The 24,843-nt window shown below is 46.7% G+C and overlaps 3 protein-coding genes across 3 annotated transcripts; 1 reads left to right on the forward strand and 2 right to left on the reverse strand.

Annotated features, from left to right (window-relative positions):
• Positions 1–378: 378 nt before the first annotated feature.
• On the reverse strand, positions 379–1,851 carry LOC120685050 (F-box protein At5g25290-like). Its single transcript, XM_039966893.1, has one exon. The coding sequence runs from the start codon at positions 1,849–1,851 to the stop codon at positions 379–381; it is 1,473 nt and encodes a 490-aa protein (XP_039822827.1).
• An 8,101-nt stretch (positions 1,852–9,952) lies between these two features.
• On the forward strand, positions 9,953–10,522 carry LOC120685051 (secreted RxLR effector protein 161-like). Its single transcript, XM_039966894.1, has one exon. The coding sequence runs from the start codon at positions 9,953–9,955 to the stop codon at positions 10,520–10,522; it is 570 nt and encodes a 189-aa protein (XP_039822828.1).
• An 11,948-nt stretch (positions 10,523–22,470) lies between these two features.
• Positions 22,471–23,943, reverse strand: LOC120685052 (F-box protein At5g25290-like). The gene has a single exon (XM_039966896.1). The coding sequence runs from the start codon at positions 23,941–23,943 to the stop codon at positions 22,471–22,473; it is 1,473 nt and encodes a 490-aa protein (XP_039822830.1).
• Positions 23,944–24,843: the final 900 nt, after the last annotated feature.

The following is a 24,843-nucleotide window of genomic DNA, read 5'->3' on the forward strand; positions in this document are numbered from 1 at the left end:
CTAGGTATGACAACTAGTAACATGAACGAGGTCACCAGCAAAATTTGGGCTAGGATTTTTTTACATTAATTGGTATAAGGGTGAGGTGTGAATAATATAAAAATATATGTATATACATTAGATATTCCTTTTTTTCTCGTAAAATTCGTGTCCCAAAAAACAATTCACAAAATGTGACAGATGTAGAAACATAGATGACACACAGTTTGAGCCATTTGGAAAAGAATTACAATGACACTATTTGTAGAAATGTAAAAGTTAGCAAAAGACTAGCTACCCGCAGCTCTCGTGCTAGTTCAATAAAAGTAAATGACTGTAGCATAGAAAAAGAGGTACAATTTTTTTTTTATCATATCGTTGGGAAACATCTGGTGATATCTAATTGTGCGACGCCAAACTCATTCTCCTGGGGTTTGGAACCAGCCACACAGGGGTTGGAGAGTTGGACCAAAGCTGAGGGGATACAATTTCCATGTTCCTGTTATTTTCCAGGTCAAATTCTCCCATATCACGCCTAAGATGCTTGAAGCTCGTGACATTGAGACAGTCATCTTCTGTAAAGTAGGCATGATTTGGCTTCAGTTGTGGATACTCTTTGGCACAAAGGCAAAGTGATTGGCTACGCCCAATAAACAGCACATTCTCACCCAAGGTATCTACCTCAACTAGAAGCTTTTCCGATGTAAGGTCCACTTTATGTACTTCGATCGTGTCGGTCTTCTCGAGTAACTGAGATAGTTCTCCATCGGATCCAGTAGTGATTCTCCTAATTTGCAGCACTTCACCAGATGGAGCTTGAACAATGTAAATCCTGTCAGACATAGAACGCTTCACCCTGTTCAGAACTATCTTCGCCACAACTGCAGGGGCACCAAGCTCGAACGCATGGATTTCTCCGGAATCAGTGGTGGCATACAGCAGTGCACCCTGAAATTGGCAGTCTTCATAGGAAGTGTGTGGTGGCAGCCATGTCCACTCCTCGTCCCCGGACCTCGCAAACGAGAGCTGCGCATGTGGGTTGTGGATGAGCACAACGAAGTAGTCCCCCGTGGATGGATCCGAGGACAGAAAGGCCTTGTAGAACAGTTTATCCCGCAGCTTGTTGAGGTCAAGGATTGATGTCTTGCCCGAGACCGAGACCCATTTACGTGCAGTGTACCAAGAGTACTCGTAGTTGCAAAGCGTGCCCTCGTCATCATATACCGGCTGCACCTGCTCGATGGTGGTGACCGATGGCAGCGCAATCTGATCACCGGTGATGGGGTTGACAAGCTGCAGCTCGGACCTCTCGTCTGCAGTGATTATCCAGCCGTAGGAGGACCCGATGATCTCCCTACTCCGGATAGGCGGGTCCGGGAGAGCCAGTGTGTAGGCCTTCTTCTCCGCGAGGCTGTAGAGACCCATGGCCCTGTCCCCGAGAGATTCAGAAGTGTACAGGAGGCACGGTGTCTGCTGCAGCTTGCAGCAATGTTCAGTGCTGCAGAGGCTTGTGCAGGCGGCGCGCCACGAGGCGCAGACTGATCCTGCACGCACGAGGTCAGGGATCTCCAGGAGAGCAAAGATGTCCATTAGGATGTCCTGCGGCAGTTGGCTGCCTGCAATCGGTGCTGCCGCCACGAGTGATGGATGAACAAGATGCCGTAACGTCTTCATCAGCGAATAGGTTGATGAAGCAAAGATCATGGTGGGAAAAGCTTGAAGGAGCAGATTGCACAGGAGCAGATATGGGCATTCAGAACCAACAATAGCTGACTCCGTCTGGCGTGTCTTCAGTAAACCGGGGGAAGAGGCAAAGATCTTGGGCAAGAGCAGACGGCACAGCCTGGAACTGGCTCTGACGCACGTCTCCATTGGAGTAAACTAAAACTGCTCTCTCTCTCGATGGATGGCTGAAGACGGTTGCTTCAAGAAGCTAGCGCTTGCGATCTCTGGGTTGGGTCATGGGAAGAGCACACCGAAGGATTTATAGATCACAAACCTGCTAGCCAATTTCGAATTCGATTCGGTGAGCGAATGAAATCGGAATCCAAGAACACGGGAAAGGTTTACCGCCCCGAGAAAGATTCGGAACCTGAATCGGACTTGGAGCGATTTCCGGCACGGCCGCACACGCGCCGACTTGGAGAACCAGCAGTCACCGCGCCTCCCGCTCGGCCGCTCGCACGCCAGACGGCGGACATCCACGGTGTTGGTGACCACGACCGCGGCGAGGCGAAGGACGCCACGGTTGGCGAGCGCAGCAAGGCTGGCCGGCCGGGGACAGCGCGTCATCGCCAATCGCCGTGCACGTCCCAAGAAGGAAAACTACGACGCCGCCTCCACGACCACTCGGACAAGCAGCGGTCGCCGTGCCTCTCCGCCTGCACGCGGTGACCGAAGGACGCCACCGCCACGCCCGGCGCCGTCCCCGTGGCGCACGGCTGGTGCTCTGGTGGCGAGGGCGCCCAGACCGGCGAGCGCAGCGTCGCGCCGAGCGAGGCCAGCGCCCCTGCGCGACGCCGTCGACAGTTCAGAAGGCGAAGCGTGGTGTACGGGGTCACCGTGATGCCGCTCGTGCCGCGGCGGGCGTTGAGGTCCAAGGCGTCGGCCGGCATGGGCGCCCGCGCCTGGTTCACGGCGCGACGCCGCACACATGGAAGTTTTTGGGGTTCTTGAGGAGAGGGAGCGGGTTCTGGCGGAGGCCCTCGGCCCTCCGTGAGCTCCATGGAACGGGCTGCACGCTCGCCAAGGATGCCGACGCACGCTAGGGCGGATACCATGCGTCGTGTGCCTGGGAAACTTTCTACGAGTTCTTAATGGTGATAGCATAATGTAAATTTAGAAAAGTGGCAGTGAAAGAAAGTGAGAAATTTTAATGCATTAAGGGACCCCCATACCAAAAATTACTCTTTAGGTACTCCAGCAAATTAACAATCCAATCCCCAATATTAAAAAGTTTTTAGTAAGAATATGTTAAAATAATGCACGCATGTTCATTAAAATTATTTATAAGACTTTGGGGGAGGAAATAGGGGGGGGGGATATGTGAGGATTCCTAGGATATCCGCACATTTAATATTTGACAACTGAACTAGACCAATCTGGTTTGCACCTGATATGTTCTCTTATAAAATAATATATGTTGGGTGTCTAAATAGTCAAGCCTAATTTGGAAACATGAAATCATGGGAAATGCCCCTCGTTTCACGTAGAAGTTTCTTTGGGATGCTTCTTGTCAAATTTAACTATCAATAGGCTATGAATATATATAATTTGTTAAAATAATGCATGCATGTTCATTAAAATTATTTATAAGACAACAGGTTTGGGGAGGAAATACTGTCACCGGGAGCTTATTTTGGCCAACAAGCCACATTCTGGATTTTATCCTTCAAATTTTGAAAATTCAAATTTAGGCATAAAACTTGAACTTACATAGGGACAGGAATACAACATGATAATTTCGAGCGCTGAGAGAGCCAGGGGATATGCGAGGATTCCTAGGACATCCGCACGTTTAATTTTTTCAACTGAACCAGACCAATATGACTGTAACTTTTGTGTTAGCGATTCGTCCAAAGAGATTTTTAGCTTGCGGTAGACACAATTAGGTGAATGTAATTTAGCATTCAACTTGGCCTACCCTCCAGTCGGAGGGAAAATGACTATGCAGACAATGAAGAACCATAAGGCTCCCTTTCAAAAAAAAAAAGAACCATAAGGCTCAATTATACCTATAGGACAATTGATCTAGCGTCGGGGACTCGCAAATGTTTTTTTTCAACACATGGCATCCAGGCAGAAGGTAAATATCAATTGCCTGTGCCCATGTACTTTACCTCTTCTGCATCTTGTATTTTCAATTTTAGACTTGCTTTCTCTTCTTTTTTGAAACGGACCAGGCAGGAGACCTTGCTTTCTCATTAGACTATTCGTGCAGGTTTATTGAGTGAGTGCATCCCAATTGAGATGCGAGGGCTCCCTATACACCATATGAGTATATATGCAGATATGCTTCAAGGTAGCCTCACAGATATCCTCAGTCAGCAGGCTGATTGAAACGTGAGGAGGTGGCCTCCTAATTCAGAAAGTATGGCATAAATAACCGGTAGTTATGGTGGAGCATTGCAATGGCCATACCTTTTCTCATTTGTTGCTTCTATTGTAGCATGATTTGTATTCCTGTTTTGCAACAGAGCTTACGGGTTGTTCGTTCCCTTCTAAGTTTAGGGACAAGGGACATCTTACTGAAATTCACATGCTAAGGCAGCAAAAATTCATTAGCTGGCATATGTTGTATAAAAATCTAGATGTGCACTCTCTATGGGTAACTTCTTGTTAAATACAATAGAGTTAACAAGAAGTTACCCATAGAGAGCACATCCAGATTTAGGGACACGCATTGAACAACCAAATTGATTGGCATTTGTTGAAAATAATGCATAGACAGAGGCGCAGACTAATCCTGCACGCACGAGGTCAGGGATATCCAGAAGAGCAAATATGTCCATCAGGATGTCCTGTGGCAGTTCCCTGCGTGCAATCGGTGTCGCCGCCACGAGTGATGGATGAGCAAGAGCAAGCTGCGGTAACGTCTTCATCAGCGAACAGGTTGATGAAGCAAAGGTTTTGGTGGCAAGAGCACGAAGGCAGGCTCGAAGGAGCAGGTTGCACAGGCAGCGCGTGGTCGTCCTCCCAGCTCTGCTGCAAATCTCCATGGGAGCAGACCACGACTGGATCATATTCATCTCTCTCTCTCTCTCGCTTTTGGAAGACGATCGAGGAACGAGTTGCTTCTTGTTTCTGCAGCGGGCCGGGGGATTGCTTGCGATTTGTGGGTTGGGAACCTCCTGCCTTCACCCATACTTGTAGATCAGAAACCTTTCACCCTCAGCCCCTTACTTGGAATTCGACTCGGTGAGGGAATTCCTAATCCAAGAACACACGAAAGGTAATTTCCAATCAACTTAATCGGACTGACTCCGAGTCTGTGACTCCGGCTTGCCATGCCAATCCCGGCGCCAAGGGACAGCAAAAATACTAGCCACCGCCCCGGCCGCCCGGCAAGACCCTCGACGGCGAGGCCAGGAATGCTGCCTCCACGACTATTGGGAGAACCAGGGTCTCGGCAGCTCCCGCTGACCCGCCTGGCAACGGAGATCGACGCCGTGGAGGCCAACGAGCGCCGACCGCGTGGCCAACGGCTGGTGCCCCGGTGGCGAGCGCACACAGGGCGGCGACCGCAGCGTTGCGCCGAGCCCGCCAAGATGGACCCCGCCAGGGCAGGCATCAATGCTGACATTTTTTCCTTCTGTAATCATGTCAAACTTGTATCAGCATGTAGGTGCATTAGGTAGGTGTTTTTGGTAGTTGCAAAGCATGTTTGTAATCGCGTAGAATCTTGGGTGCCACGGAGACTGCATGTGGGCACGCTGAGACCGCGTCTTCAAGGTGACTCCCCTCCATGGCGAGCACGCCGAGCATGTCGCACGGGTAACCGGAAAATAAGGCACACTGTGCAGCTGCTAACCGTGCGGGGGATGCAGATCTCATTGGTGATATAGACCGCTCAATGCATCAAAAAAAGCTGCGCTGTTATGCAGTGAAAAAATACTCCTCTCTTGTGTGTGTGTGTGCAAGGCCGCCGTCTCCACTCGTGGTGGCCGTGCGCTGTGTTCATCGATGTTCTAGCGGGTTGGGCTTGCCGGTGGCGATCCTCGGCGCCAACAAACTGGCATCAGATCCTGTTGATGTTCTATAGTGGTTCCATAAGCCCGCAAAGATCACCGGCCTTGAATAAACCCAAGAAGGAGATGGGCGACGATCCAAGCTCCGTCCCCAGCGGCGTGAAGGAGAGTTCGCTCATGTGGCCCATGCTGTCGCGCTCCAATTACTCGGAGTGGGCGATGCTTATGCAGTGCAACTCCGAAGCCATGGAGATTTGGGAAACCATCGAGCCCGGCGGTGCAGGTGTGAAGCGCGCGCAGGGCCGACAAACCATGAGCGCACTGCTGCATTTTGTGCCCAAGGAGATGTTGCAGACACTGGGCGGCAAGAAGACCGTCAAGGAGGCATGGGAGGCGGTGAAGACGATGCGGCTCAGTGCAGATCATGTGAAGGACGTCAACGCCCAGAAGCTCTTGAAGGTGTTCGAGAACCTCCAGTTCAAGGAGGGGGAGACGATCGACCACTTCTTCATGCACATCACCAATCTCGTCGCCAACTTGAAGACACTCGGCGAGACGCTCGACGACGTGCGCGTCGTCAAGAAATTCCTACGCGTCGTGCATCCGCGCTTCACCAGCGTGGTCGTGTCAATCGAGATGTTCTGCGACCTCAAGAAGTTCACTATGGAGGAGCTGATTGAGCGTCTGCGCGCCGCAGAGGAGCGTTTCGATGAGAAGATGGAAGAGGTCACTGACAAAGCCGAACGACTACTGATGGCAGAAGAAGAGTGGCTTGAGAAACACAAGCACCGTTTCCAAGCCGGCCCCAAGGAAAGCTGCGGTAGCAGTTCTGGCAGTAGCCTGGTGAAGAACAAGGCGGCGCGCTCAGATGGCGGCAGCTCGGGGCCGGTCAAATTGACCTCCGAGGGCATGCCAAGGTGGAAGGGGCGCTATTGCCACTGTGGCGTATACGACCACTGGGCACAAGACTGCAAGCGGCCGAAGAAGGAGAAGAAGGAGGCGCGGCAGCTGGAGACAAACGTGGCGATGGGTGGTGCTGAACAGCCGGCGCTGATGCTGGCGATATGCGACGTCGACATCGTGTACCGGCCAACTCAGATCGTTCATCTGACGGAGAGCGTTATCCCGAAGAATGTCCCTGATGGCGTGTGGTTACTGGACACAGGAGCTAGCAACCATATGACAGGGATGCGCTCAGCGCTGACACTGTTCGATGAAGGAGTCCACGACACAGTGCGTTTTGGGGATGGATGTCGAGTTGAGATGCAAGGTATTGGATCAGTGGTGATGCAAGGTCGTCAAGGACAACACAAGGTACTGACCAATGTTTATTTCATTCCTAAATTGCAAAGCAATATTGTTAGCTTGGGCCAGTTGGAGGAAAAGGGATTAAGGTCACTCTAGGTGATGGGAAGTTATGTGTGTTTGATCAAGAATAAACTCTGTTGATAGCAGCTCCAAGGACTGCTAATAGACTGGACACTGTAAAATTTGGTTTAGTACCACTAGTGTGCTTGTTAGCTCAGTCAGATGATAAAACTTGGCAGTGGCATGCTAGATTTGGCCATTTAAATTTCAGAGCATTACATGAGCTCAGTGGTAAAAACATGGTGGAAGGTATGCCAATTGTGAAAAGAGTAGAGCAAGTGTGATGGGTATGTTCTTGGGAAACAACACAGAAAACCTTTTCCACAGGTTTCTAGCTTCAGAGCAGAAAAAGGCTTAGAACTTGTTCCTGCAGATTTATGTGGGCATATTACTCCCAAGACTCTAGGAGGTGCATCCTATTTTCTGCTGGTAGTTGATTATCACAGCAGGTATATGTGGGTAGAAGTGCTAAAGACAAAAGATCAAGCTCTGGATTGCTTCAAGAAGATCAAGCTCAGAGCTGAAGTTGAGTCTGGTGAATGGATGAAGGCCTTGAGAACAGATAGAGGGGGAGAGTTTACTTCTAATCTGTTCTCAATTTTCTGCAGTGATGGTGGAATCAAGCATTACACCACCACTCCATATTCCCCTCAATAGAATGGAGTGGTAGAAAGGAGGAATCAGACTGTAGTTGAAATGGCAAGGTGTATGCTAAAGTCTATACAGGTTCCATCAGTGTTTTGGGGTGAAGCAGTGTGTACTGCTGTTTATGTGTTGAACAGATCACGTACCAAGGCTCTGAACAACAAAACCCCATTTGAAGCTTGGCATGGAAAGAAACCAAAGGTCAGTCATTTGAAAGTTTTTGGATGTGTTGCAAATGTGAAGCTAGTTGGTCCAGGTCAGAGCAAGTTGTCTGACAGATCAGTAAAAATAGTGTTCATTGTGTATGAATCTGGTACCAAGGGCTACAAATTGTATAATCCTACGACTAGAAAATTGGTGGTAAGTAGGGATGTTATCTTTGGAGAAAATAAGCTTTGGAACTGGACCAATGCAGGCAGCAATACAGTTGAGCAGGAAACTGAGACTTTCAAAGTCCATTATGATCAAACTGACCAAAATCCAACAATAGAAGACTTTGCATAGAATGAAGTGCCTCATGTAGTACAGACTGAGGGGGAGATATCAGGAGCTGGGGGAGGATTTGTGGATCCTTTAGAAGCAACACCCACCCATGGTGGGACCCAGGCTCAGTTCATACACCACAGCAGGCTGCAAGCTCGAGTTCAGATAGTTAAACTGAAAGTCCCCTGAGATTCAGAACTCTGGCAGACCTGTATGATAATACTGAAGAGATTCATGATTTTCAGTACAGTGGTATATATATGTTGGCAGCTGAAGAACCAGTGAGTGTACAGCAAGCTCTTGAAGAAGTGTGCTGGTGAAAGGCAATGGAGGCAGAGATGCAATCCATTATTCAGAACAACTCTTGGGAAGCTTCTGAAAAACCATGTGATCACAAACCAATTGGTCTGAAGTGGGTTTTCAAGGTGAAAAAGGACCCAGCTGGTAATATTGTGAAACATAAAGCCAGGCTGGTGGCCAAGGGATATGCACAAATCTAGGGGGTGGATTATGATGAGGTGTTCGCTCCTGTTGCTAGATTGGAAACAGTGAGAATTCTGTTGGCTCTGGCAGCTCAGGGAGAATGGGAAGTGCACCATATGGATGTAAAGAGTGCCTTTCTAAATGGAGACCTTCAAGAAGAAGTTTATGTAATGCAACCTCCAGGTTTTGTTGATCCTAAATTACCTACAAAAGTGTTCAGACTCAAGAAGGTTTTGTATGGACTGAAACAAGCTCCAAGAGCTTGGAATTTTCGACTTGATCAAGAGTTGTGCAAACTGGGCTTTATCAGAAGTGCAGAAGAACATGCAGTGTACAGGAGAGGGACAGGCAGGTCTCTGCTTCTAGTTGGAGTATATGTTGATGACCTCATAATCTGCGGGCCAGATAGCAATGGAATTGCTACATTCAAGCTACAAATGCAGGGCAGTTTCAACATGAGTGACCTGGGCTTACTGAGTTATTATCTGGGACTAGAGGTGAAACAGAAGCCAGGTGAAATCACTATTTGCCAAAGTGCCTATGCTAAGAAGATAGTCGAGATCTCAGTTATGAAAGGGTGCAATTTTGTTGACACACCTATGGAGCAGCACATTGATGATATTAGGAAGATGGGCAGGTGGTGGTCCAGAAGGAAACTTTTCAGTATTTAGGATCGGTGCTACAAAAGGATGGCGACATTGATGAAGATGTTAGGCATAGAATTTCAGCTGGCTGGTTGAAATGACGGCAAGCTTCTGGCATCCTTTGTGACAAGAGGGTGCCACAAAAGCTAAAAGGCAAATTCTATAGGACAGCAATTCGTCCGGCGATGTTATACGGTGCTGAATGTTGGCCTACAAAAAAGCGACATGTCCAGCAACTGAGTGTAGCAGAGATGCGGATGTTGCGGTGGTTTTGCGGGCACACAAGGAGGGATAGAGTCCGGAACGAAGTTATTCGGGATAGGGTCGGGGTGGCACCAATTGAGGAGAAACTTATCCAGCACTGGTTGAGATGGGTTGGACATGTCCAACGAAGGCCTCCTGAGGCGCCGGTGCGTAATGGGGTTCTTGAGCGGGTCGATAATGTAAAGAGGGGTAGAGGTAGACCTAAACTGACGTGAAATGAGTCAGTTAAGAGAGACCTTAAGGATTGGAATATCTCTAAAGAGATAGCTTTGAGTAGGAGCGCTTGGAGACTAGCTATCAATGTGCCTGAACTTTGAACTTATTTCTTTCGGGTTTCATCTCTAGCCTACCCCAACTTGCTTGGGAAAAAAAGGCTATGTTGTTGTTGTTGTTGTACCTATGGAGCAGCACATCAAGCCGCTGCCAGGCAAGCCTGAGCTGGTGGCAAGTGCAACTAAATACAGAAGTATTGTTGGCAGCCTCAGATACTTAGTGAATTCAAGACCTGATCTTGCCTTCTCTGTTGGGATGGTCAGCAGGTTCATGGAAGCACCAAACTCAGAACATTGGGGAGCCATCAAGAGAATTGTGAGGTATGTTGCAGGAACCACACAGTTGGGGTGCAGGTTTGTCAAAGGAGCACACTCAGAGCTGTTTGGCTTCACTGACAGTGATCATGCAGGGGACATTCAGAAGAGGAAAAGCACTTCAGGTGTTGTTTTCTTTCTTGGCCCAAACTTAATTACTTGGAGTTCACAGAAGCAAAGGGTTGTTGCACTGTCATCATGTGAATCTGAGTATATAGCTGCTGCAACTGGAACATGTCAGGGAGTGTGGTTAAGCAGGTTGCTGGCTGATCTCACTTGCACTGAAGTGAAGAAGTTCAGACTTAACATTGACAGCAAGTCTGCTCAGGAGCTCTGCAAAAATCCTGTGTACCATGAGAGATCCAAGCACATTGATACTTGATATCATTATATCAGAGAATGTGTTGCTTAAGGCATTGTTGATGTTCAACATGTGGGCACTGACGAGCAGTTGACAGACATTTTGACTAAACCTCTTGGAAGAATCAGGTTCATTGAGATGAGGAAGCAACTTGGCGTCGTCACAGTCTGACAAGATTAAGGGGGTGAATTGTTGACATTTTTTCCTTCTGTAATCTGTCAAACTTGTATCGGCATGTAGGTGCATCAGGAAGGTGTTTTTGGTTGTTGCAAAGCATGTTTGTAATCGCGTAGAATCTTGGGTGCCACGGAGACTGCACGTGGGCACGCCAAGACCGCGTCTTCAGGGTGACTCCCCGCCATGGCGAGCACGCCGAGCATGCCGCACAGGTGACCAGAAAATAAGGTACACCATGCAGCTGCTAACCGTGGCGGGGGATGCGGATCTCATTGGTGATATAGACCGCTCAATGCATCAAAAAAAGTTGCGCCGTTATGCAGTGAAAAAATACTCCTCTCTCGTGTTCGTGTGTGCAACAGTGCAAGGCCGCCATCTCCACTCGTGGTGGCCGTGCGTTGTGTTCATCGGTGTTCTAGCGGGTTGGGCTCGCCGGCGGCGATCCTCAGCGCCAACAGTGCAGCCCTCGGCGCGTTTCCTACGCCGTGCTTGTCCAGCCCGACCTCGCGGCTTCAGCACCTGCGCGACATCATCGACAGTTCGTCGCGACGAACAAGAAGGTGAAGGCCTCCGAGCAGCAGTCGCCGCGCCACTCTGGCTCGCTCGCCTGCCTAGTCGCGGAGGCCTACGAACGCGGCGGCGAGGAGAAGGACGCCACCGCCACGCCAGGTGCCGTAACGTGCCCTGGTGGCTCACGGCTGGTGCACGGGTAGTGGCGAGCGCGTCCTGTCCAGACCGGCGACCGCGGTGTGCGGGTGTGGCGCCCGACACTCGGAAGCAGGAGCCCGGCCGTACGTGAAGCCACCTGTGTGCAAGAAACAAACTGACGAGCAATCTATGTGTCGTAAATGCTAAGATCATGAATTTTAATAAATTTTAGAAAAAGAACCATCTAATTTAATTTATTTGAAGTACGTCGTGGTTGACAGTGCTAGAGGACATCTTAGCATTGGCATGGCTGAGCATGTCAAGGTCAGCCCATTGGCCTCTTCGTCGCCTTTGCGGCAAGAGAGCGTACTGCATCGATCGTCGGAGGAAAATCGCCTTGGTTGCTGGCTCTCAGATCCCTCGAAGCCCTAGGATAAGGAGAAAAGATAGTGAGGCCTTATGATATGGTAGGAATGCCATGTAGTAACTTCTCCATACAAGGTGGAATTGTTGTGGGGGTGACCTATGTGCTTCTGTAGCTGTCGGTGTTTCATACACCGGCTAGTAAATTGCGCCATGCTTCTCCATATATTGATGGCTAACAATCAAAGACAAGGGGTTTATACTGGTTCGGACGATCGCCCTACATCCAGTGTGGGTGGTGTTCTTCATGTTTCTTACGTTTGAGTGTTGGGTGCTTACAACATGGTGCTTGCAAGCATGTGAGATCTGCGCTCGAGCGTGTGTGTAAAAGTTTGGGCTCTAGAGAGTGAGAATGAGACTCTACAAAGTCTGCCTAGAGTGAAGTCCCAGCTACACATATATGTTTGTGGGCTGGACTACAATCGGAGGAAGGCATTCCTTACCCCTAGGGGTTAACATCCTAGTGAGGAGTTTGGGAGCTCTACACGACTTTTGGTTGGTTGCGCTCTGTCATGGCTCGATGTCAAGTCTTGTCCATGGTCTGTGGTGTTATCAGCATGGCATTGGTCCTGTCAGCCATCTCCTTAGCAGGACATGGCGTGAACGTGGTAGTCGTACAACGGCCTCAGCTGCCTTCTTTGCTGAGCTACTGAAGGCGAACGATTCATGAGGAGGTCAGGGTATTAGGACCCCTTCTCATGCCTTGATAGCACATGGCAGGCCCCGCTAGCCCGGCGCGCCTCCCCTATCTTAGGTCTTATATATGGTGGAAGGCGACGTGTTATGATCCACCCCGTGTGGTGAAACAGCCCAATTTATCCCAGCTTCAAGAGTGTCCGATCATCAATTACAAGGATATTCCAGCCAATGCTCATCAAATGGAATAAATCCGGTAGTCTGTCCGGCTTCACCCAAACTTTCCACCTTACAATAGTGCCATAGACATGCATACATAATCTTTTTGTGTAGAGCTTCAGATATTTCACACAGACATTGCATTTAGATCATAAAACCAGGAAGCTACATGATAAGAACAAACCTTAATGCAAACCAGTGCTATAGAGTTTCAACCGTAGCCTACCATCTTAGGGTTTGTTACCATAGAAGTTCTTATATTACTACAAGTTTTTAAACATCTAAAGCAGTATGGACTCAACATACTTTCTTGGTCTTAGGTTTACTCCTGGGGTTCCTCCGGCGACACGGCTAAAAACATTCAAGAACAAACACTTACTACAAAGGTACTCAGCAAGACTTAACCAAGTAACCAAATATAATTAAATAGGATCAATGATATTCAAGGCTTTTAGAGTGGACAGGTTACTTGTTATAAAACATTTGGACTTACAAGACACTAATAACTCCTATTCAGTAGATTCGGTTATCAATTAAACAGAAAAGTAAACTTTAGTGGTCACAAACATCAAAATACATCTAGGTTTATCAAGCCATAACTTTTATAAAGGTTGCATCGTAATTACTTTATGGTGTTTAAGCCAGTTCAACTAGTATTCATAATCGAGATGAATCGATTATACACCCTACAGGGGGGATCCCTGATCACATGACATGTGCGTGTTTCAGGTAAACTATACGTAGCAACCTTTCACGAGGAAGATACTAAACCCTGAACCAAACTTATCTAGGCCCAGGTTTAATTTGCACCCATGTTCATATCACCCGTAGGGCCTGATGATCTCATCAACACGGGTTTCAGGATACGACCCCTCCTACTTCCCACTTTGAGTGGGGTATTATTTGGTTCAAGAATCTAGGTCAACCATGTTACATCGGCTTACTGGTTCCATATGTCAGCACGCGACTAGTACGTTCAAAGCTTGACCGAGGTTAAACATACCATAGATTCTTATTTCTTTCATTGGGAGTAGGACAATGTCAGAACTCCTGTTTTGCTCTACACTCAACGACCATCATACTAATCTTGATTTTCCCTGATGAACCATTAACTAAGACCTTGGCTACTTTTCTCATAGAGCAGAGGTCCTTTCCGACACTTAGGTTTTGAACTAGTTGCGAAGGTGGTAAACATGTCCTTAGGTCAAGGAGTTTAGCGTGCATCAGATAGGTACTCAATCAACTCCTAGACCTAAGCATTCACATAATCACATGCAATAACATGAAATAATGTTAAAAGTTAAGAAATTAGTAGGTCTAGATGCTTAGGTGCTTTGCCTTGCTTTCTTTTGAAAAGTGAAGCTTCAACATGGAGTTCATGCACGTCTTGATCGTGAGCAACTTCCTTTCTCATCTCCCGGATCAATGGACAACGACTTGACAAACTCGGCTCGGATGACCTCGATTGAACTTCTGATCGCGATGATATGCGAAGTTAGTCATTGTTATCCTAAACGCTAAACTGTAAACGATCAGCCATCCTTTGTTTGGCATTTAGGCCATTGAAACGGTGTTTAAACGGCCTAAATGGTTTAGCATAATAATAATAAAATATACATATTTATGTTCGTAAATGTCAAATATGCTAGAAACTCTACATATTTGCACATGTAAAAGTAACTATTCTACCAAATAATATTTTTGGAAGATATCTAAATCCCACAACACTTCATGGACTTACCTAATTAATTCGGTATTGATTATGGTAGTTGTAATCCTCCTATTAACTAAATTATGAATTAAATAGTCATTTAGCTCAACCATGTTTAATGACTCTATTAAGATGGTTTAGATGATTTTTAATGGTTTAAACGGTCCAGCGGTTTAATGCACTATTTAGAGCCTAAATGACATGGGTGACGAGTGTTTACCGTTTAAACGGACTAAACGGTCATCTAGGCGAATGGAGGCCTTAGTGTATGCAGAATATTTTAGAAATGAACCACAACTTTCCTTGTCGATAAAATTGCATTCCAACCCTAATTACCCTTCTAGAAACTCTAACACATTTTATCCTAATTAATTAAACCCTAAAAATTTTAAATTATTATTTAAGGTTAACTTGAATTATTTCACTCTAATAAAATCCTATTTTCCTATTTATTATTTTTCTAATTATTTATAATAGTTGGTTAATGATTATTAACATTTTGTGATCATATGAAGTAAGGTTTTAAGTATATATTTAAGTCCTTGAAAAATAAAGAAAATAAATAATATTAAACCTTATTATAAATCTAGTGTTATCATTTTTTCTCGCATAAAAGAAATTAAAAATCTTTTTTTTTGAGAATCAAGAAATTAAAAATCTTAATAAAGTCAATTTGACTATTTTTTATGTTTATACAATTTATAGCATTTTAAAAAGTTCTAAACCAAGTTTACTTGCACAAAACCTGCTAGACTTCTCTCTAGTTGCCTTCCACCCCTCCCTCTCTCCTCCTCTCACCGACAAGTGGGCCATCCATCTCTTCTTTTTGTTCCCGGCCATGACCACGGCACAGCGACGGGCACAACGGCCAGCTCGCCACCAGTGGCCTCGCCGGCGACGGGACTCGGCCCCATGAGCACCCCTGGTACACCCGGGACCTCTTTTAGTCCCCCCCATTTCTTCACTTCTCTGCGGTGGCCACCATGGCTGGCGGTGACCGAAGCTCACCTTCAGGTGACCGGCGACGACAGATCTGCTGGACGGATAGCATCCATGTGACTATTTTATCCCGTCTGGGTCAAATCCCGAGGCCAAAACCGGCCGAAACCAACCTCCCCGCGGCAGCGCACGGCGGCGAGGAGGCGTTCGGGGCGGACCCGAGCCGCTCCCGGACCACAGAAAGCTGCAAGATCCTAAAAAACACCCGCGGAACTCGGAACACCATCTTATTTGCTCCACAACGGACTCAAAGACCTAGCTCACCGGAGAGGTGTGGTGGCGGCGCTTGGAGCGAGAGATCGTCAGGAAAGAAGAAATGACCGGAGGCAAGGGATAGCAAATCTGAGCGCTTGCCGCCTCCGCCCCGCGCCTGCATCGCCTGCTACTGGCTCTGGATGGGATTGACGCCTGGATGTTTGAATTTTGCCGCAAATTCGATCCGGTGGCAATGGCAGTGGATAACAGCTCGGTCTGAAGATTTCTAGTTAGCGAGCGCGCGCTGGGATGCTTCCCAGCAATCGATCTGGGACAGCACCAAACTTTCCTTTTTTGGAAAGTATTGTTTTCCGCAATTTTCCATTTTTAGAAAGTTATAAAGTTGTACATATAACTTTTGTGTATAATTTTCATATCAATTTTTTTAATAAATATCTTTACAATCAAATTTACGTTAGAGAAGTTTTGAATAAAATTTTGAGGTATAACTTATCCTTATAATTTTGCAGAATAACTTTACGAGTTCAAATGACAATAATGCCAACGAAGTTTACCAATGAAATTATAATGAAAATTTGTCAGCATAATTTTTCTAATAGAACTTTTATAAATAATCTGTACAAGCAACATCATCGTAAAATTATACACAACTTATTCTGCACAACTTTGTGCATATAACTCTTTGTAGACAAACTTTTCAAAAACATATGAATTTGATTAGCCATATAGCTAATGATTGTAAGTACGCACATGTTAAATAAGAAACGAAAAATGAAAGGGAAAGAAAAAAGAAATGGAAGAAAATATTTTTCATATACTAATGATCTGTCAACAGTAGTGATTGTGGGTACCGTGAGGGAGGGTCCTAAAGTGGGGGAGCGTCCTAAGGTGGACCCGTGGTGCGGAGCACGTCAGGCGCATGCGGGCCCGACCGTCAGCAGCGACTCCAGCGAGCGATCGCTGATTTGGATTCGCGCTCTATTCTCTTCGGTTCCTTCTCTGGACCATCAAGTTTGATCTTCCTTTTTCTCTCAGATTCATATATAAACTTTGCAATCAGCCAAAATAAAAATTATAGAGAGAACCTTCCTCTTTAACTTTTATGTTGGGAACTTTCCCAAAATCTGCCTCTAAAGCCTTTAACTTTTGCCCTGATTATTGCGGTTTTACTGTATTCGGCCAATAATGCAGTGCTTGCTTCAGTCATCAGCTCAATCCTGCTAGGTTTAAACCCAAATACATGCAAACTCCGGGTGTAAACCTCTAAATATCCCAAAATAAAAATTTCAGCGAAGAAATTACTCTACATTTTTCTTTCTATGTACCTTCGCTGATTCGGTCTCTATCTTGCTCAAAATGGCTCTGAACATTTCAGTTGCCACAGAAGAACAAGGCTTTCAGTTAAAACTTATTCAAATATGTCAACAATGATGCAAATTATTTCCAAAACTACTAAACATTGAGATCTTCCAACAGAAGAATTGTATCCCTATCGTTCTTCTCGTTTTTCTGTTACAGGCAGTTCTTTAGATTCTATTTCGAATTTTTCTAAACATTGGTCTGATCCTTGCTATGCACATCTGTTACAGACTGAACTCCTCAGAACCTGAACATTGCAGCTCCGTTATCTCCAAGATTAACTGCTGCACTTCAAACTATCCCAGAAGCAAAGTTATTGATTTGATATTTCCCTACAACCTTTGTTTCAGGCATATTTTCTAATTTGGCCTCTGTAGCGAAAATGGACTCTCATGCCATATTTCAATATAATGTTTTGGCGATTGATGACACACACAACACTTGGACTAATGTGATTGTTAAGATGACTATTCTCAGGCTTTTAGGTTCAAGTGATGACAAAGAGAAGAGAGGCGTAGCAAGGCCCGAAGGGCCACCCCTACGGGGGTTCTTCGGTCCAAAGGACAAGAATCGAAGAGACTGTGAAGAAATTCAATACACCGGTTGAACCGACGTTAAGGAAAATACACACGCCGGTGTAATTGTCCAGAAGCTGGAAACTGAAGGTACACTCACCGGATTAACCGACGTTGAAGAAAATGCATACGTCGGTGCATTGCCAAACGAAGACCGATGAAAATACATACACCGGTTGAACCGATGATGCATCGGTCAATTGCATCGGTTCAGTTGTCCAGAGAGGTGGTTTTTGGAGGAACGTGAAGAAGTTACAATCACCGGTTAAACCGACGCTAATTTTACATACACCGGTTGATTGCATCGGTTAAACCGGCGATACACCGGTTAATTGCTAACGGCTAGTTTTTCAAGTAGCAGTTTACATACACCGGTTAAACCGACGATGACTTTGGAGGTACGTCGGATTAACCGGCGTTAAGCGTTTTTCTGGCAGCTTTTCTCCAACGGCTATATTTGTTTGTGCTGCCTATATATACCCCCAAGGCCGGGTCATTTGTAAGTGCTGGAGTTCAAGAAAGTATACAAGAGCTAAAGATCATCTCCAACCACCATAGAACTTCATTGTACATCATATAGGCTTAAGCACACTTGTGAGAGTGCTTAGTGCTTGTTTAGGCTTAGTTCTTGAGAGAACTAGCTTGAGAGAAAGTCTTGCTGCGGCAAGCAACTTGTGTACTCGTCGTGTGACCCTCCGACTTGGTGTGGAGTGGCAACGACACTTTGTGCGGGGAAGGAGACCCCTACTTGGTGTTAAAGCTCCAAGATAGTGAAGACGGTGCCGTGGTGACGCTTCGAGATAGACGGTGGCGGTGACCTCGTCTTTGTGACTTGGCGTCACTTAGCCTTTGCTTGTCGGGAGCCTTGGAGGCGTGGCAAGACGGTGATCAAGCGAAGAGACTCGGCATCCCACTTGTTCTTTGTGAGCAAGTGGCCGTGGACGTAGGGAGGGACTTTGGTGTCCTAACCGAACCACGTTAAATCGTGTGTCTTGGTGTCTTCACGGGAGTTTGCATATCCTCTCCCTTACCGCTTTACTTACCGCATTACGTTTCCGCATTTACTCTTTCTTGCTTACCTTTACTTTCCTAGTTAGTTTGATTAGGATTGGCTATAGGTTGCAAGTCTTTTGGGGTAAGTAGAGGGTAGCATAGATAAACCTTAGTCATAACTAGCATGTGTAGGACGTGTTAGGTTTATCTTATGCAATTAGATTGAGCCCTAGGATAGAAAAGCGATTAGCGACTCTATTCACCCCCTCCCCCTCTAGGGTCGGACACCCCGGTGATCCTTACAGCCTCGAACCCCTCGAAAAATTGCTCTGGACAGCAAGGGTTCAGGCTGCTTTTTCTGTACTTCAGCATTTTAATTCAAACTGGCTGTTTTAGAAGTTGATTTTGAGTGACCTTCCAAAGGTATTCACCCAAACAAATGGCACCTTCTTTCTGTACAAATATCCAGGTTTGAATCTGAGTACTTGTCATGCATGGTTGATCTACAATGTCTCATTTTGTTTAGGCTCAAAGTTGAGCATTTACCGCTGTGCCGCCACACTTGGATGTTTGCCTCGGCTCATAAGGACATATGTGGTAACTATGATTTGTGGGACTTCGTAAACGTGCACGCCACTTATCCACTATGCGGATGGACCCTATCCGAGCTAGCTATGCGCGTCACTAGACCTGTTAGAAATTGAGTATTGTGCGGGGGAGGCCTAGTGCAGAAGTAGCATGGGCCTTGTACAACTCCGAATGGCAGGGGGAGAGGTCTCACAACTTCAGGGCGACCTCTTGCGAGAGGATGCATCCCAACCTGGGGGGATAGGATGGTACCGTAGCGGTTAGTTTCGTTCTCAGTAGACCGGTGCTTCGGGGTTAGTCAGGTCACTCCTGGTTATCATCGGGGTGAGTGGGTACAGGTGTGCAACCCCTGCAGGTGAAAACTATACATATAGCCGTGTACTCGGTTATATACATTCCTACTCTTCTGTTGTTTTATCTAGTTTAGAATACCTTGATATTTCTACCTCCCTCTAGTCCACTTTCCTCCTGTGGAGTCAGATGAGATGCAGAGAGCGGGAGTTCCTGCACCGACATATGCTTTTATAGATGGGAGTTGACTGGTACCGGTATGGTCCGTGTCGATGAGTGACAGATGACTTATATATATGCTTGCATAGGAAACCTCAGCCTATCCATTGGCTATTTTTTATATCTTGCATCCACTTAAAGCTCGTATACGGATGGTGACGTGAACCTATTCCTTCCATGGGGATAGTTTGGTAAGATGCAGTATCCGATCAGAAGTTCGACGTCAACAACGACAGATAGTACGACTGAAGCTTAGAAGCTCGTGCTACGCTCAAGTTCTGCCTGTGGAGATGAAGTTCAAGTTGAAAGATGGCCCGAAGACTAGCTACCGCTATTGTTTTCTGTTTGTTCCAGCTTAGCACAGCGGGCTTATAATAAAAGAATTATATTGCAAATTCTCTGGATTTTGTAATAATTAAATCTATGTTTAAATCTCTTTAAGTGAGTATGAACTGATTTACTTACGTCTGAAATGAGTTCTGTATATTATAGCTACTGATTCAGGGACTATCAAAATGATATAGTGATTTAGGTTCTCCTTTTCGAAACCCGGATCGTTTCACTGTACATGTACCGTGGCCCCCACCGTATAAATACGCTAATGGAATATAAAATATACCGCTCCTGACATGGACCCAGATTCCAAAAAATATACCAACGATCCAAATAAGATCCATCATATTTTCATGGAGTATATATATATTATCTTGGTTCCCCCACTAGTTGGGGGTCGGATTCAGCTGGTGGAGGACACTAGCCTCCAGAATTTTGCTGGGGTCAGGAGGTTGCGACGACATGCCTTGCTGGCGGGTGGCCTAACCCTCGGGTTGCCGTCTGATGCGCGGGCCCGGTTGATCAGTTCCCCTTGCTCCATGGGCCTAGCTTCCCGAGCTGATTTCTCCTTGGTGGTGCCTGAAAAGGTCTTTCTTTGGGGTATCCGTGGTAGTTAATCCTGTTAGCATCGCTGTAAAACCCGGCCTTGAGGATGGTTCAAGGAAAAGAATTTCCGAGTTGATGGAATATATTGCATGGTTGAGAGCCACATTCCTTTGCCTTAGCCTTACCTTCCTACTGTAGGGTTTCTAAGTTCCTACTGAGCAAAATAACATGACTACGGAGCTATATTATTAAAAGAATAGCAAAATAGCCACTCTGGTCCTTCAACTTTGCTCCAAGGGTCAAGTTAGTCCCTCAACTTTCAAAAAGACTAATTTGGTCCCTCAACTCTTGCTTTTAGGTCAAATTTATCCCTATACTGATGTAATGCTCCATAATATTATGAGACTAATGCTAAAAAGTCATCTTTACTCGTAGCTATTTTTTCTCCTTCACCATTTGCATGTTTTGCAGTGGTGCAACAAGTTAATCAAACATATACATGATATTCTTATATGATCTAGACTAATACGAAATAGCATTTCAACAAATACGAGACACATCAAACCAGCGAACAAAATAATGGATCTATTGTGACCTATTATTGATTAATTACAACCGTACAATAATGGAAATTGAGTATGAGAAGGAGCTAAGAGTAAAAATGACTTTTCACATCTATCTCATGGTATTATGGAGCATCACATTATTATAGGGACAAATTTGACCTAAAAACAAAAGTTGAGGGACCAAAATGGTCTTTTTGAAAATTGAGGGACCAACTTGACGTTTGGAGCAAAGTTGAAGGATCAAAGTGGCTATTTTGCCTAAAAGAATGACAAATAGTAAAAAATGTTTACATCATTATCATTTTCTTGAAAAAACTTTATTTTAGATATATCTTGTACCAACTCTGAAAAGAGTTAAGTTTTTTCTAACAAATTAGAAACTTGAATTAACTAAGAAAACTAAATTATAAAGTAGTCCGACATGTATAGTCAATTTATGTAGTCAACGCATGCGAGCTGGGCAGACGGCGAGCGGCGAGCTGGGCCGCTGGTGCGCAAACGGGCCGGCGCAGCGATTTGCTGGGCCATGGTCGTGCAGGCGGGCTGGTGCGGGTAGCGAGCTGGGCTACGCGGAGAAGCAAGCCGAGATGGTTAGCTGGGCTGGTTCAGGCGCAAGCCGAAATGGCCTTTAGGTTTTTGGGGTCAGCTGTGTTAGAACCTAGGCTTGGGTTGTATCGGGTTTGGTCCGGGTCGTGGGTTGGACGGGTCCATGTTAGGGTTAGGGATAGGATTTGAATTCAATTTGAATGGTTCATTTCGAATTAAATCCCACGCAAGAGTTAGCATTTAAAATTAAATTGAGGTGCACACATCAATTTAATTTCCACACAAATTTTCAACAAGGAAAATAAATCTAATTTGAATTCCAAAAAACAAGGTAGAGCCCAAAAAATCCTTATTTATATTCAAAATTTTAATTACTAGGATTTTGGAAGGGCATAATTCCTATTTAAATGAATAAAATTATAGCACTGCTACATTTTTTTAAATTCACATTTTTGGACTATATAACATTCCAAAAAAATTCATGGTGTTACATTTTACATCGTAGTTTTTTTTTGAGAATAGCATGTTGGGCATCTAGGTATGGCAACTAGTAACATGAACGAGGTCACCAGCAAAATTTGGGCTAGGATTGTTTTACATTAATTGGTATAATGGTGAGGTGTGAATAATATAAAAATATATGTATATACATAAGATATTCCTTTTTTTCTCCTAAAATTCGTGCTCCAAAAAATAATTCACAAAATGTGACAGATGTAGAAACATAGATGACACACAGTTTGAGCCATTCGGAAAAGAATTACAATGACACTATTCGTAGAAATATAAAAGTTAGCAAAAGACTAGCTACTCGCGCTATCTGCGCAGGCCACTTTGCTATTTCAATAAAAGTAAATAACCGTAGCATAGAAAAAGAGGTACAATTTTTTTTATCATATCGTGTTGGGAAACATCTGGTGATATCTAATTGTGCAGCGCCAAACTCATTCTCCTGGGATTTGGAACCAGCCACACAGGGGTTGGAGAGTTGGACCAAAGCTGAGGGGATACGATTTCCATGTTCATATTATTTTCTAGGTCAAATTCTCCCATATCACGCCTAAGATGCTTGAAGCTCGTGACACTGAGAGAGTTGTCTTCTGTAAAGTAGGCATGATTTGGCTTCAGTTGTGGATATTCTTTGACACAAAGGCAAAGTGATTGGCTACGCCCAATAAACAACACATTCTCACCCAAGGTATCTACCTCAACTAGAAGCTTTTCCGATGTAAGGTCCACTTTATGTACTTCAATAGTGTCGGTCTTTAAGGGTAACTCATTAAACTGTTCTCCAGATCCAGTAGTGATTCTCCTAATTTGCAGCACTTCACCAGATGGAGCTTGAACCATGTAAATCCTGTCAGACATAGAACGCTTCACCCTGTTCAGAACTATCTTCGCCACAACTGCAGGGGCACCAAGCTCGAACGCATGGATTTCTCCGGAATCAGTGGTGGCATACAGCAGTGCACCCTGAAATTGGCAGTCTTCATAGGAAGTGTGTGGTGGCAGCCATGTCCACTCCTCGTCCCCGGACCTCGCAAACGAGAGCTGCGCATGTGGGTTGTGGATGAGCACCACGAAGTAGTCCCCCGTGGATGGATCCGAGGACAGAAAGGCCTTGTAGAACAGTTTATCCCGCAGCTTGTTGAGGTCAAGGATTGATGTCTTGCCCGAGACCGAGACCCATTTACGTGCAGTGTACCAAGAGTACTCGTAGTTGCAAAGCGTGCCCTCGTCATCATATACCGGCTGCACCTGCTCGATGGTGGTGACCGATGGCAGCGCAATCTGATCACCGGTGATGGGGTTGACAAGCTGCAGCTCGGACCTCTCGTCTGCAGTGATTATCCAGCCGTAGGAGGACCCGATGATCTCCCTACTCCGGATAGGCGGGTCCGGGAGAGCCAGTGTGTAGGCCTTCTTCTCCGCGAGGCTGTAGAGACCCATGGCCCTGTCCCCGAGAGATTCAGAAGTGTACAGGAGGCACGGTGTCTGCTGCAGCTTGCAGCAATGTTCAGTGCTGCAGAGGCTTGTGCAGGCGGCGCGCCACGAGGCGCAGACTGATCCTGCACGCACGAGGTCAGGGATCTCCAGGAGAGCAAAGATGTCCATTAGGATGTCCTGCGGCAGTTGGCTGCCTGCAATCGGTGCCGCCGCCACGAGTGATGGATGAACAAGATGCCGTAACGTCTTCATCAGCGAATAGGTTGATGAAGCAAAGATCATGGTGGGAAAAGCTTGAAGGAGCAGATTGCACAGGAGCAGATATGGGCATTCAGAACCAACAATAGCTGACTCCGTCTGGCGTGTCTTCAGTAAACCGGGGGAAGAGGCAAAGATCTTAGGCAAGAGCAGACGGCACAGCCTGGAACTGGCTCTGATGCACGTCTCCATTGGAGTAAACTAAAACTGCTCTCTCTCTCGATCGATGGCTGAAGACGGTTGCTTCAAGAAGCTAGCGCTTGCGATCTCTGGGTTGGGTCATGGGAAGAGCACACCGAAGGATTTATAGATCAGAAACCTGCTTGCCAACTTCGAATTCGATTCGGTGAGCGAATGAAATCGGAATCCAAGAACACGGGAAAGGTTTACCGCCCCGAGAAAGATTCGGAACCTGAATCGGACTTGGAGCGATTTCCGGCACGGCCGCACACGCGCCGACTCGGAGAACCAGCAGTCACCGCGCCTCCCGCTCGGCCGCTCGCACGCCAGAAGCGGACATCCACGGTGTTGGTGACCACGACCGCGGCGAGGCGAAGGACGCCACGGTTGGCGAGCGCATCAAGGCTGGCCGGCCGGGGACAGCGCGTCATCGCCAATCGCCGTGCACGTCCCAAGAAGGAAAACTGGGACGCCGCCTCCACGACCACTCGGACAAGCAGCGGTCGCCGTGCCTCTCCGCCTGCACGCGGTGACCGAAGGACGCCACCGCCACGCCCGGCGCCGTCCCCGTGGCGCACGGCTGGTGCTCTGGTGGCGAGGGCGCCTAGACCGGCGAGCGCAGCGTCGCGCCGAGCGAGGCCAGCGCCCCTGCGCGACGCCGTCGACAGTTCAGAAGGCGAAGGGTGGTGTACGGGGTCACCGTGATGCCGCTCGTGCCGCGGCGGGCGTTGAGGTCCAAGGCGTCGGCCGGCATGGGCACCCGCGCCTGGTTCACGGCGCGACGCCGCACACATGGAAGTTCTAGGGGTTCTTGAGGAGAGGGAGCGGGTTCTGGCGGAGGCCCTCGGCCCTCCGTGAGCTCCATGGGCGGAGAAGCAGGACATGGGACGGGCTGCACGCTCGCCAAGGATG

This window comes from Panicum virgatum, chromosome 8N, assembly GCF_016808335.1.
Source record: "Panicum virgatum strain AP13 chromosome 8N, P.virgatum_v5, whole genome shotgun sequence".
Lineage (NCBI taxonomy): Eukaryota > Viridiplantae > Streptophyta > Magnoliopsida > Poales > Poaceae > Panicum > Panicum virgatum.

Excerpts from the sequence above, each read along its gene's own strand:
- LOC120685050 (XM_039966893.1), bottom strand. The coding sequence starts at position 1,851 with ATGGAGACGTGCGTCAGAGCCAGTTCCAGGCTGTGCCGTCTGCTCTTG.
- LOC120685051 (XM_039966894.1), top strand. The coding sequence starts at position 9,953 with ATGGAGCAGCACATCAAGCCGCTGCCAGGCAAGCCTGAGCTGGTGGCA.
- LOC120685052 (XM_039966896.1), bottom strand. The coding sequence starts at position 23,943 with ATGGAGACGTGCATCAGAGCCAGTTCCAGGCTGTGCCGTCTGCTCTTG.